The 13,962-nt window shown below is 42.6% G+C and overlaps 1 protein-coding gene across 2 annotated transcripts in view; it reads left to right on the top strand.

Moving 5' to 3' along the window:
* The first annotated feature begins 816 nt into the window (after positions 1-816).
* Positions 817-13,962, top strand: part of SEC23IP (SEC23 interacting protein) — a 54,811-nt gene continuing 41,665 nt past the window's right edge. Inside the window, exons 1-4 of one of the 2 annotated variants that reach the window (XM_064373794.1) lie at positions 817-1,121; positions 8,094-8,626; positions 12,079-12,289; positions 13,414-13,607. In XM_064373794.1, coding sequence (XP_064229864.1) covers positions 959-1,121; positions 8,094-8,626; positions 12,079-12,289; positions 13,414-13,607 — 1,101 coding nt within the window. In that variant the 5' untranslated portion in view covers positions 817-958. The remainder of the gene's footprint in view (positions 1,122-8,093; positions 8,627-12,078; positions 12,290-13,413; positions 13,608-13,962) is intronic. The other variant, XM_064373795.1, reaches the window with a different exon arrangement.

The raw sequence follows: 13,962 nt of genomic DNA, 5'->3' as shown, positions 1-13,962 counted from the left end.
GGCCTCCCAAAGTGCTGGGATTACAGGCGTGAGCCACCGCGCCCGGCCCTAATTTTTCTTTTAAATATTTTTTTGGCTGGGCACAATGGCTCATGCCTGTAATCCCAACACTTTGGGAGGCCGAGGCCGGCAGATTACGAGGTCAGGAGATGGAGACTATCCTGGCTAACACGGTGAAACCCTGTCTTTACTAAAAATCCAAAAAGTAGCCAGGCCTGTAGTCCCAGCTACTCTGGAGGCTGAGGCCGGGGAACCGCTTGAACCCGGGAGGGGGAAGTTGCAGTGAGCCGAGATTGCACCACTGCACTCCAGGCTGGGTGACAGAGCGAGACTCCGTCTCAAAAAACAAAAAAATAAAACCATAAAATATTTTTTTTCTCCCTATGGATTAAACACTTAAAAAGTTTTACCATTTCTATTTCTAGGTCAAGGACAAAGTTTAGTTCAGTTCAGAAAGAGACGTGGGTTTTGAAGAGTGTGTTTGGTTTGCCCTTGTGTGCGAATTCCGGCACTTCGTCCTCCCTTCCTCGTAGCGTCCAGCAGGATTCTGCTCTTCCTCCAAAATCTTTATCAGGAAAGCCTAGAAGTACTGCCGTTACTTCTAGGAAGCCCAGAGCTACCCGCCACAACCTGTGACTTTCAGGGTCAATTGCACGTCAATTCGCCTGTCCACCCAGAACCTGCAGGAACCACGCCCCCACGCTCCCGCCGGGCCTCCGCCCCAACCCTCGTTCGACTCCGAGGGTGTCACGTGCTAGACTCGGGCGTGAAGACAGCGCTGCCATGTTGATTTCTGGCGGCATCGGCTACGGGAAGGGAGAGGGCGGCTGAGTAGTCTCCCGTAGTTCCGGCTCCTGTGCGCAAGTGTGGAAGTGCGCTGGCTAGGAGGGTGATCGGTTTCCGGTCAGTGCGGAGCATCGGGTCCTCGGAGACGTGTAAGGTACGGTGGGCCGCAGCCATGGCCGAGAGAAAACCTAACGATGGCAGCAGCGGCGCCTCCATCTCCTCGTCGGGCACTAACTTACTTTTCTCCTCCTCGGCCACGGAGTTCAACTTCAATGTGCCCTTCATCCCAGTTACCCAGGCCTCCGCTTCCCCGGCCTCCCTGCTCTTGCCCGGAGGTAATAAGAGGGCGGTCCCGTCTCGTGCGGTGACAAGGGTCAGACGGGAGGTTTTCCTTCTGCCTCGAGCTACCCTCTGGGTAGTTTGCCAGGATCACCAGTGGCCAGGTTTGAGTGTGTCGGGGGATTTAGGGTCTTGGAGGCGGCAGGTGATGAGACTTGCTTTTCATTGCAGAAACCATCTATTCCAAGTTGTCCAGAGTGCTGGACACGCGTGCACTGGCATTCCGCAGATCTTTGCTGAACACCCATTGGTACACCAGGTGCTCATAGGGAATGCAAATAAATTAAACAGTGGTCCTCTCATAGGGTACAGTAGTAGTATCTCCCACTAGAAGACTCGTAGGATACAGTAAGATACATCCTAGGATGGACTGTGCCCCTTTGCTAGATAGGGTACGCTCTCTCCTAGTAGGAGAGTGTTGCGATACAGTAGGATATCTTCTAGGTTACAGTAAAATATCTTGTAAGATGGACTGGTCCCCTCTTCTCTGATAGGCTTGTAATATTTGTGAAGCAGAGATATAAAATCCATTCTTCATCTTTATTTTTTATTTTTTTTTTATTTTGAGATGCTGTCTTGTTCTGTTGCCCAGGTTGCAGTGGCACGATTATCGGCTCACTGCAGTCTTCACCTCCCTGGTTCATTCTCCTGCCTCAGCCTCCCAAGTAGCTGGGACTACAGGCATACAGGTGTGCGCCACCATGCCCAGCTAGTTTTTGTATTTATAGTAGAGACGGGGTTTCACCATGTTGGCCAGGCTGATCTCGAACTCCTGACCTTAAGTGATCTGCCTGCCTCGGCCTCCCAAAGTGTTGAGATTACAGGCATGAGCTCCCCACCCATTCCTCATCTTTCAAGACAATCCATCACTTTTAAGAAGCTTTTTCTTGTTCCCTTAGGCCCCCACTCCTATGTGCACTCCTAGCTCTTTTTTCATATTTGTATTATTGTCCAGGGAGATTGCTTTTTGATGATTATGTGGCATAGTCCGGAGAGCATGGTGTTTAGGAGCACAGACTGTCTGTATTCCTGTCCTGGCCCTGCCAGTAACTTGCTGTATGACTGTAGGCGTGTTACGTTACCTCTCTGTGCTTCAGTTCCTATATATGTATAGCCTCACAGAATTGTAATTAGAAGTGCTTTAGTTTTTGCAAGGCACTAAGTATAGTGCCTGCAAGACAGTGTGATTTAATGTATGTGAAATAAATGCTCTCCATTTGGACTGTGGTCTTCTTCAAGTTTGCAGCTATGACCTAATTGCCTTTTTATTTCCAGGATCTTGTTTAGGGCCTAGTACGTAGATCCTCTTTGGATGCTGAATTTCCAGTGAATAATTTATTCTTGTTTGAGGGACTGAAGACACTTTCATGGAGAAACGAAGACAGGCACACTGGGAACAGCTGTACATGGAGGTTCCCCTGCCCCTGCGTTATGTTTCTTTTTGATGCTTGTCACTCCCTGACATGTACGCATATATGTTTATTCCACCCCACTAGAATGTAAGGCCATGAAAGCAAAACTTAGTTTTATTCACGATTATATCCCCACTGCCTGGAATGGTGTGTGGTGTGCAGTAGACCAATTATTCAGTAGACGTTTATTGAATGAGTGAAAGGATGAGAGTCAGAAATACTGTGTCTCATTTTGACCTGTGGTTGAAAGGTTAGGCGTTGCTGTCTTTGGTGAAGAACCAGCATGGTCGGAGCATTATGCTGTGGGAGGATGCAGGAATAAACAAGGCTATACCTGGGGTTTTTTTTTTTTTTTTGAGATGGAGTTTCACTCTTGTTACCCAGACTGGAGTGCAATGGCGCGATCTTGGCTCACTGCAACCTCCGTCTCCTGGGTTCAAGCAATTCTCCTGCCTCAGCCTCCTGAGTACTTGGGATTACAGGCACCAGCCACCATGCCCAGCTAATTTTTGTATTTTTAGTAGAGACGGGGTTTCACCATGTTGACCAGGATGGTCTCGATCTCTCGACCTCGTGATCCACTCGTCTCGGCCTCCCAAAGTGCTGGGATTATAGACGTGAGCCACCGCGCCTGGCCTACCTGGGGTTTTCAAATCATCTTCTGCATCATTAAAGTTGTTTGGTTATGTCCATCTTCCTTGCTATATGGTATTTGGTTTGTGAGTGTCACCATGAATTCATGCTAAATATTTTCATTGTTAAGTCTAGGATAGCTATATCTGTCTTTAATGCTCTTATTTCTTGGAGACTGTGTGTGTGTGTGTGTGTGTGTGTGTGTGTGTGTGTGAACATTAATAATTTTTAGAACTAAAATTCATCTCTAAAAATCTCAGAAACCCACTCCCAGAATTTCTAGACACAAAAGAAGAACCTGTCTCCTTGGAAGCAACAGTTAATCCTATAAGTGAAAGAGAGTCACAGAAAGCAATTTCATACATTCAACAGACATTGAAGACTGGGCACGTGGCTCACACCTGTAGTCCCAGCACTTTGAGTGGCTGAGGTGGGTGGATCACCTGAGGTTAGGAGTTCAAAACCAGCCTGGCCAACATGGCAAAACCCTATCTATACTAAAAATACAAAAATTCGTTGGGCGTGGTGGCGGGCTCCTGTAATCCCAGCTACTTGGGAGCCTGAGGCACGAGACTCACTTGAGGCGGAGTTGCATTGAGCTGAGGTCATGCCACTGCATTCCAGCCTGGGTGACGGAGTGAGACTGTCTCAAAAAAGAAAAAAAAAACCAGACATGGATTGAGCAGCTTCTATTTGCCAGGCCCTGTTCCAGAAGCTGGGAGACATAGAAGAGCAGACAGCCCTGCCCTCAATGACTGCACAGGATATATGTATACACACATACCCACCTGTGTAAGCAACTGTGATACAGGTTTAGAACAGTTAGAAAGAGGGATTGATAGGCGGCTGTGAATGCTGTGGGTCTCAGGCTGGCTGAGAGGGGGAATGGATGTCCCTTAGGCCTTCAGGGCCTCTTTGGGGAGGTGGTGCTTGAGCTGAGTGTTGAAGGATACATAGAAGTGAAGGAGTCTGAGAGATAGGCATATGCGAAGTCTGAAGGTGTGAGAAAATCTGCAGATTTGGCAGGAGTTAGTGGTTGGGGGCATGGGACACGGATGGAGCTTGTCCTTCTCTCCTGTCCCTTCACCTTTGTCTCCTCCCAGAGCATGTGCAGTGGAGTGGCCTCAGTGGTCTATGGGCTGCATATATAACATTCGGGAGGAGTTTGTAGTTCATCTTGTGGGGTGTTTCAGAGCCTTTGAAGGATTTTCAACAAGGCGGTGAAATTAGATGTGTGTTTCAGAAAGACTGAGTTTTCTTTGGTTGCACTGCAATAAGGTTGACTGTAGCAAGAGGATTTGGTTGGGAGGCTTAGTGAGAGGCTGGCAGTGGTGATGGCAGTCTAGCCTGAGTCAGCCATATTGGGTGTGAAGAACAGGGAGCAGATGTGTAAGATGTGTACACTATACAGTTGTAGAGACTTAGGGACTCACAGAAGGTCAGTGTCAGCTCTATCTGTCAGCACAGAGGCCCATTTTTGTTTAGTTTTAGACCCAAGACTGAGCTCTGTACCTGGCACATAATGTGTCCTGAATAAATGTTTCTTGAATGAGTATTTGAATGATTAAATGAAGGGTATGAGAGAGAGGGAGGAGTCTGAGACCTGAGGTTTCTGGTTTGAATGTCTGAATGGATGTTGGCAAACATCTATGGAAAAAAGAGCACGGTGGGAGGTAGTTAAGATAATAAACTCCGTTTTAGGCTTACTAACTATGAGGTATATGTGGCTGAGTCTGCCAGAAATATTGAGGAAGTAGTTGGTAAACAAGTTCTGGAACACATGAGTACAGTCTGGTTTTGAGACAGAGTTAGGAGTGTCACAAATATACAAATGCCAGTTAAAATTGTGGCTTTAGATGATGACATGTGTCCGAATGAAATGAGAAAGTGCCCCTGAGTCTAGGGTAGCAGTGTGTGGAGAGCATTTCATCTGTAGTTGATGCTAATCAGAAAAAAGTTTATTGTACCAGTTTGACCTGAAGTTTTTCTAAAGGGTGAACGATACCGCTGAAGTTTTTTTTTTCATGCTTTATTATTATTTTTTGAAACGGAGTCTTGCTCTGTTGCCCAGGCTGGAGTGCAGTGGTGTGATTTTGGCTCACTGCAACCTCTGCCTCCCGGGTTCAAGTGATTCTCCTACCTCAGCCTTCCGAGTAGCTAGGACTACAGGTGTGTGCCACCACGCCCAGCTAATTTTTGTATTTTTAAGAGAGACGAGGTTTCACCATGTTGGTCAGGATGGTCTTGATCTCTTGACCTCATGATCTGCCCACCTTGGCCTCCCAAAGTGCTGAGATTACAGGAGTGAGCCACCGCCCTGGCCTCATGCTTTTAATTGTTGTCAGTGAACTAAGAAATACAGGTAAGTCCAAGTGAGGGTTACTGACCTGAAAAGAGGGGTGGGAGCTGGAAATATATCAGGAAGTGGAATGATACAAGCAGACACAGGGCCTTGTGCAGCAAGGTATGTTTTATTTTTAGTTAAAAAAAGCTATCAAGAGGAGTATTTTGAATAGTGGAGTATTTTAGTTAAACAGATGTGTGTGAATTATAAGAGCAGCTTAGAAACTCAAGCCCTAGGCCGGGTACAGTGGCTCATGCTTGTAATCCCAACACTTTGGGAGGCTGAGATGGGCAGATACGAGGTCAAGAGATGGAGACCATCCTGGCAAACATGGTGAAACCCTGTCTCTACTAAAATACAAAAAATTAGTCGGGTATGTTAGCACGCACCTGTAGCCCCAGCTATTCCAGAGGCTGAGGCAGGAGAATTGCTTGAACCCGGGAAGTGGAGGTTGCAGTAAGCCAAGATCACACCACTGCACTCCAGCCTGACACCTGACGACAGAGGGAGACTTTATCTCAAAAAAAAAATAAATAAATAAAAAGAGAAGAAGCTCAAGCCCTAGTCTCAGCAGAGGTCAAGAAGCTTGGAGCAGGCCAGGTGCAGTGGCTCACATCTGTAATCCCAGCACTTTGGGAGACCAAGGCGGGCGGATCACCTGCGGTTGGGAGTTCGAGACCAGCCTGACCAACAGGCAGAAACCCCGTCTCTACTAAAAATACAAAATTAGCTGGGTGTGGTGGCACATGCCTGTAATCTCAGCTACTCGGGAGGCTGAGGCAAGAGAATCATTTGAACCCAGTAGGTGGAGGTTGCGGTGAGCTGAGATAGTGCCATTGCACTCCAGCCTGGGCAATAAGAGCAAAACTCTGTCTCAAAAAAAAAAAGAAGCTTGGAGTCCAGAGCTTAGAAGAAGGCTACCTTTTGGCAGATCTCCAAGGAGGGGCACCAATGTGTGCCTGTGTGCTGTGAGTGAGTGCAGCCCTCTGATGGACTCCATGCCCCCAGCACGGAAGTAAAAGGGAATGAGGCAAGAGCAGGAAAGATTGGGAGGAGGAAGATGAGATGAAAGCTACAAGCTAGGGAACATAAAAGTTTAGTAAGGAATAATAGTAAGGTCGACTTTTGAGGTGATATAACAGGGAAAATGCTTTTTTTTTTTTACAACTTGGTAGTAGAACAGAAGCTAAATTGTTTGGATTGTTAATACCCACAGTGAAGATCAAGTTGGGCAAAGGGATGGGAGGAGACCTTCCCTTGGTTAGAAAGTGACTTTTTCGGGCCGGATGCGGTGGCTCATGCCTGTAATCCCAGCACTTTGGGAGGCCGAGGCGGGTGGATCACGAGGTCAAGAGATCGAGACCATCCTGGTCAACATGGTGAAACCCCGTTTCTACTAAAAAATACAAAAATTAACTGGGCATGGTGGCGCATGCCTGTAGTCCCAGCTACTTGGGAGGCTGAGGCAGGAGAATTGCTTGAACCCAGGAGGCGGAGGTTGCAGTGAACCGAGATCGCGCCATTGCACTCCAGTCTGGGTAACAAGAGCGAAACTCTGTCTCAAAACAACAAAAAAAAAGAAAGTGACTTTTTCAGCAATTTGATGTTCTATAATGATAAATATGTGATAGTGCATGATTTTAGGAAATGACAATTAATGGTTGCTCTACTTTGCCTTGGGAATACAAATGCCTATATTCATCTGTACAGTAAGTGCTTTGTAGTTAAGAGTCCTGACACACCCTTTCTTGTCAACAGAGTTATCTTTAAACTCTTTTTATCACTATAGAAATGAAATTATTTGTATTCGGGTAGTGGAGTAAAAACTGAATTATTTTTTACCAAGAAAAAAAGATAAAAGATAGTATATAAGGCCGAGTGTGGTGGCTCATGCTTGCAATCCCAGCACTTTGGGAGGCCAAGGCGGGCAAATCACTTGAGGTCAGGAGTTCAAGACCAGCCTGGCCAACATGGTGAAACCTCATCTCTACCAAAAAAACCTCCCAAAAAACAAAAATTAGCTGGGCATTGTGCTGGGCCCCTGTAATCCCAGCTACTCGGGAGGTTGAGGCATGAGCATTGCTTGAACCTGGGAGGTGGAGGTTGCAGTGAGCCGAGATCTCACCACTACACTCCAGCCTGGGTGACAGAGTAAGACACTGTCTCAAAAAAAAAAAAAGTAAAAATAGTATAGATTTTGTTTTTATTTTTAAAAACTTCTCCCATATACAAATATATATTTACAAAATAACAAATAACGGTTTGTATTTATTTAAAAAGTATGGAAGGGTATGTAGCAAAACGTTAGCAGTGTGATTGTCTCTGGGAGGTGGGCTTATGAGTGAATTATAATTTTTTCCTCTTTTTGTGTTTTCTTATTCATGTTTTCTAGTTTTTCATTTCTGAGAAACAAGTTTTCAAAGAAAGAAAAAACAGGTTTGTTTTTTTTTGTCTGTAATGCAGAAATATAAGTTTGAAGAACAAATAAGGAGGTATAATTGCTAGCTCTTCCTTCTGGAATCGTGTCTGCAGAATGATAGACTACCTTTTAAACCACTTGCTTTCCTGTTCTGTTTCAGAGGATTCCACAGATGTTGGTGAGGAGGACAGCTTCCTTGGTCAGACTTCTATTCACACATCTACCCCACAGACATTTAGTTATTTTTCTCAGGTATCAAGCAGCAGTGATCCTTTTGGGAATATTGGACAGTCACCATTAACAACTGCAGCAACCTCAGTTGGACAATCAGCATTCCCCAAGCCCCTGACTACTCTCCCTTTTACAACTGGATCCCAAGATATCTCAAATGCATTTTCACCACCCATTTCGAAGGCTCAACCTGGTGCTCCACCTTCCTCACTGATGGGAACAAATACTTACCTGCCTTCTCAGCCAAGTAGTCTCCCTCCTTCAAATTTTGGGAGCCCACCCCAAGGAATCCCCCAACCAGGATACAATCCATATCGTCATACTCCTGGCAGCAGCAGAGCTAATCCTTACATTGCACCACCCCAGCTGCAGCAGTGCCAAACACCAGGCCCTCCTGCTCATCCTCCACCTTCTGGACCCCCTGTTCAGATGTACCAGATGCCTCCAGGATCTTTGCCACCGGTATGGAGACGTGTTTTTGTGTCCTACTTACTCACTTGTTTCTTCTCTCTCACCTGAACCTATGTGTTAAAAAACATTTCATATCTTATAATCAATATGATGACAAATTAGTTTCAGAGGATATTCTTTGTAAGCTACATGAAGTAAACATTGTCTTAAAGATAGCTCATTGGATGGCTCATATTTTAATGTATATTACCTGCTTATTGAAATAGTAATTGATTTTTATGAGTTAGCTACATTTCAGTATTTCCAGATTTTAGAGTAAGGTAAAAATAAAAAGTGTTGTCTGGAGACATGTGAGAGTTGAAGCAGTTGAAGACTGCTACTTTTTCATCTTTCAATTATACTAGTCAATCAGAATACTCAATTACAGGGACTAACATGGATTACTTCAGTAATTTCATTTATATTTATGGAGTTTGGATCTAGATCAGTTAAACTCCATCTCAGGGGGAGTTGATGAAATAACATACACATCGGGTAAATTTTATGAAATTCCCTTATACAGTTTTCTCAATTCACTGTTCGTTTGATTTCCAAAGAAAAATCAACTGAATTAAACAAAAAGAAAAATGATTAAAAAGAATTAAGAACATATTTCAGCATGGTGGAGATAGCACTATTGTAATCAGAATGTAACTAACTTCTCTATTAGAGATAGAGAATGGACTCTGTTTTATCATTTCATTTAAATCGTACCAGTACACAAATTTTTGACAGTGTTGGATTTCGGCATTCTGAAAAGTTACCAGATTCATGACCTGTGGTATAGTTAGTATTTTGCTAACTATAACAAACTAATTGTAGTTTGTTGATTAAATTTTTAAAAAGGTTTTTAGGTAAGAATTTAAAATATGATCATTTCAAACTTGAGAAAAAGTTGCAACAATAAAAATAGTACAAAGAGCACTGTAATATCCTTAATCCAGGTTTACTTCTCATTAATGTTTTGTCCCATTTGTTTTCTAATTTGTGCATGTACACACCCTGCTATATACGAGCCCTCCTCCCTTCCCCATCCCTCTCTCCTGCCCCTTCCTCCTCCTCCTCCTCCTCCTGCCCCTCCCTTTTTCCTCCCTTCCCCACTTCATTTCTTTCTCTCTCTCTGTATATGCAATTTTGGGGAAATATTGAAGGTCAGTAAAATACATTATGATTCTTTATTCCTAAATTCTTGGTGTGCATTTACTAAGCGTAAGAACATTCTTCTACATAACCACTGTGCAGCTGTAGATCTCAGGAAATTTAGTGTTGACATAATACTTCAAAATGATTTTATATATATATGTATATATATAAATTGTGTGTGTATTTTATATATATATATATATATATATTTTTTTTATTTTGAAGCCAGGTCTTGCTCTGTCACTCAGGCTAGAGTGCAGTGGCACGATAATGGCTCACTGTAGCCTCGACTTCTCAGGTTCAAATGATTCCCCTACCTCAGCCTCACCAGTAGCTGGGACCACAGGCACGTGCTGCCATGCTTGGCTAATTTTTTTTTTATGTTTTGTAGAAATGAGGTCTCACTGTGTTGCTCAGGCTGGTCACAAACTCCTGGGCTCAAGCAGTCCTCCTACCCTGACCTCCCAAAGTTCTGAGATTATGGGCTAAATGATATATTTTTTTGAGACAGGGAGATTACAGCTGTGAGCCACCACACCTGGCCAAAAATAGTTTTTAATTAAAAAATTTAAACATAAGTATATTTTGGTTTTAAAATCATTTTTATTGTAGAAATTTTGAAAAATGCAGAATACCCAATTTAATAAAAAATGTCCGTAGATAACCACTGTTTTCATTTTGTTATGTGTCTTTTTTTGGCAAACATCATATAGTACCTATGGTTTCTATTATCTATTTTTTTTTGTGAACATACCTTAAGTGTTATTAAGATTTTTTTCTAAAACATTCAAAATTATTATTATTTTTTCTTCTTCTTTTTTTTTTTTTTTTAAAGACATGGGAGGTCTTGCTCTGTCACCCAGGCTGGAGTGCAGTGGTGTGATTACAGCCCACTGCAACCTTGAACTACTGAGTGCAAGTGATCCTCCCACCTCAGTCTCTGGAGTAGCTGGGCCTACAGGTGTGCCCCACCATGTCTGGGTGATTTTTAAATTTTTTTTTTGTTTAGTAGAAACAGGGTATTGCTGTGTTGCTCATGTTGGTCTTGAAGTCCTGGCAAATGGTCCTCTTTTTCTTGGCCACCCAAAGTTCTGGGATTATAGGTGTGAACCATTGTGTCTATCCTCTAAAACTTTTATTTTTGTTTATTTACTTATTATTATTTTTTAGCTATCTCCTGCAGGAAGGATATAAGACATTTTTAATGGTTCTAGAGGATCTAGCATTTGAGTGAAATATTACTTGATCAGGTTTCTGTTAGACATTTCTTTTTTTTTTTTTTAAAGACGGGGTTTCACCATGTTGGTCAGGCTGGTCTTGAACTCCTGACCTCAGGTGATCCGCCCGCCTTGGCCTCCAAAGTGCTTGGATTACAGGCGTGAGCCACCACCTCCAGCCTCTGTTAGACATTTCAATTATTTCCAGTGATTTCCTATTTTAAATAACCTTTTGGTGTACATCCTTGTGGGTAAATTTTTATTTTTATTTTATTTTTTGAGAAGGAGTCTTACTCTGTCACCCAGGCTGGAGTTCAGTGGAATGATCTCAGCTTACTGTACCCTCCCCCTCTTGGGTTCAAGCAATTCTCCTGCCTCAACCTCCTAAATAGCTGGGATTACAGGCATGTGCCACCACGCCTGGCTAATTTTTGTATTTTTAGTGGAGACAGGGTTTCACCATTTGGCCAGGCTGGTCTGGAACTCCTGACCTCCTAAAGTTCTGGGATTATGGGCTAAATGATCACTTGGGATTATGGTCTAAATGATCCACCTGCCTCAGCCTCCTAGAGTGCTAGGATTACAGGCATGAGCTACTGTGCCTGGCCTATTTGTTTTTATAATTATATCTTTAGGACAAATTCTTAGAAATTGAATGACTAGGTCAAGGAATAGACACATTTTAAAGGTTAAATAAATCATGGGAGATGTATTGCTAGATTGACTTCTATAAAGGTGTTATGTGAGAAAGGCTAGTTCACTTTGTAATTGATTTTTTTCTAAATTTTTAATTTTTGTGGGTACATAATAGGTGTATATGTTTATGGGTTACATGAGATATTTTGATAAAGGCATGCAATGTGTAATCATCACATCAGGGTAAATGAGGTATAGGTATCCTTCACCTTCAGCATTTATCCTTGATTTGGGGTTTCGTTAGGTTTAATAATTCTTTTTAAAATTGCTTTGGGGTCTAGTTATTGCACTAAATAATTGTCCAAAAATATAAGTAGGATTATTACTACTAACATCAGTTTGGGTGTGAAGCATATTCAGAGTTCTTTTGGACAAGCATGACAGTCTTCACTTTGCCGTCTCCTCCAGGTTCCTCCTTCAGTGCAGTCACCAGTACAGCAGCAGATACTTGCTAGACCTGGGGCTCCCTCTGTTCAAATGCCACCTCCTTTTCTACTTCAAAACCCATATGAGCCCATTCAGCCCCACTGGTTTTACTGCAAGGAGGTAGAATACAAACAACTGTGGATGCCTTTTAGTGTGTTTGACTCTTTGAATCTTGAAGAAATCTATAATTCAGGTAAGCACTGGTCATACGTTATTCATATCTGATTTTAGGAAGAGAAGGAATGAGTATTTATCCATGGTCTATTTTCTGTGAATGTCAAATAATTTTTGTAGACCCCAGACTCTGTACCTTAAGATGATGATATTAATGTAAGTCCTGAGTTATCTGGGTAAGGTATTTAAAGAAATGTTTTAGTTATTTACTTCATAGTTTAAAGGTATTTTGAATCAGAGAAGTTGATTAGTTCGTATAATTCAGGTTTCAATTTTTCTGTTTCCCTTTTATTTGTAGTTATGGTGGCATTTATAAAGGGTTTTCTGTGGACCTCCCAGTCCTGGAGATGCTCTGTGAAGAAAGGGTTCCATGATCAGATGAGTTTTGGAAATGCTGCTCTCTATATCTAGGTCTTGAGAGAAATGGTGCACAGGAGTGCATTAAGGCTCTGAGAAGTCCTGCAGTGTAGAAATATGTTTATTTGTTTATCCTGGTAATATTTGATTGTGGACTTAAAAAATCAACCTATTAATGGCCTTTAGAAACATATTCCATGGAGCATTGCTGTATGTAGATAATACTGCTCTGATTTAAAAACAAATCCATCAGTTATTTGAATTATGCTTTTAAAGTTTGCCCTGGCAGCTGTTTCTTTTCTACTTAAGAAGAGTCATAATTTTGAACAGCACAAATTAATCTTAAACTTCTATTTTTAAATAAAAATGAGCTTAGTTTTTTGTCTTTAAAGATTGAGTAGTCACCATATTCATTATTTATTATTTTATTTATATTTTTTTGAGACAGAGTCTTACTCTGTTGCCCAGGCTGGAGCACAGTAGCGCAATCTGGGCTCACTGCAATCTCTGCATCCTGGATTCAAATGATTCTCCTGCCTCAGCCTCCTGAGTAGCTGGAATTATAGGCATGAGCCACCATACCCAGCTAATTTTTGTATTTTTAGTAGAGATGGGGGTTTCCTCATGTTGGCTAGGCTAGTCTTGAACTCCTGACCTCAAATGATCCACCTGTCTTGGCCTCTCAGAGTTGGGACTACAGGCATGAGCCAGTGTGCCCAGCGGATTATTTATTATTTTAAAATATGCCTTGTATCAGTCAGGAAAAGTGTTAATTTTGTTCTCTAGTTCAGCCAGATCCGGAGAGCGTGGTTCTTGGCACGGATGGAGGGCGCTACGATGTTTACCTCTATGACCGAATAAGGAAGGCTGTGTACTGGGAAGAGGAGCCTGCCGAAGTGAGACGCTGTACTTGGTTTTACAAGGGGGACACAGATAGTCGATTTATTCCCTATACTGAGGAGTTCAGTGAAAAACTAGAGGTACGAGTGCTTTATTTCTTTATGAGTTTCTTTAAGAAATGTAGGTCCTATATACATTGGTGAGTAACATCACTCACAGTGGAGCTGACTTTATTTACAAGACAGCTTGTCTTGATGCTGCTCACAGAGATTACATTTTAAGTGATGCCATCACTCATGAGGTGCTAATCATGGCGTCTGTGTCTAAAGATAGGATATGATTTACAGAGGTACATCACAGATCTAATGAGGGGCTTGTGTCAAGCCTTCAGTAGAACCTAGGCTGCTGGGATTTGTTGTTGATAGAAGATGCCAAGCATATGGACATTTTCAAATTAATATTCAGCAAAAGGCTTGAAGTCAGCCTCTGATTTGT

The sequence above is a fragment of the Aotus nancymaae genome, unplaced genomic scaffold (assembly GCF_030222135.1).
Source record: "Aotus nancymaae isolate 86718 unplaced genomic scaffold, 86718_ANA_hifiasm-v0.15.2.pri h1tg000010l, whole genome shotgun sequence".
Taxonomy (NCBI): domain Eukaryota; kingdom Metazoa; phylum Chordata; class Mammalia; order Primates; family Aotidae; genus Aotus; species Aotus nancymaae.
Note: the sequence above shows the minus strand (reverse complement) of the source record. Positions and strands in the feature narration are given on the sequence as shown.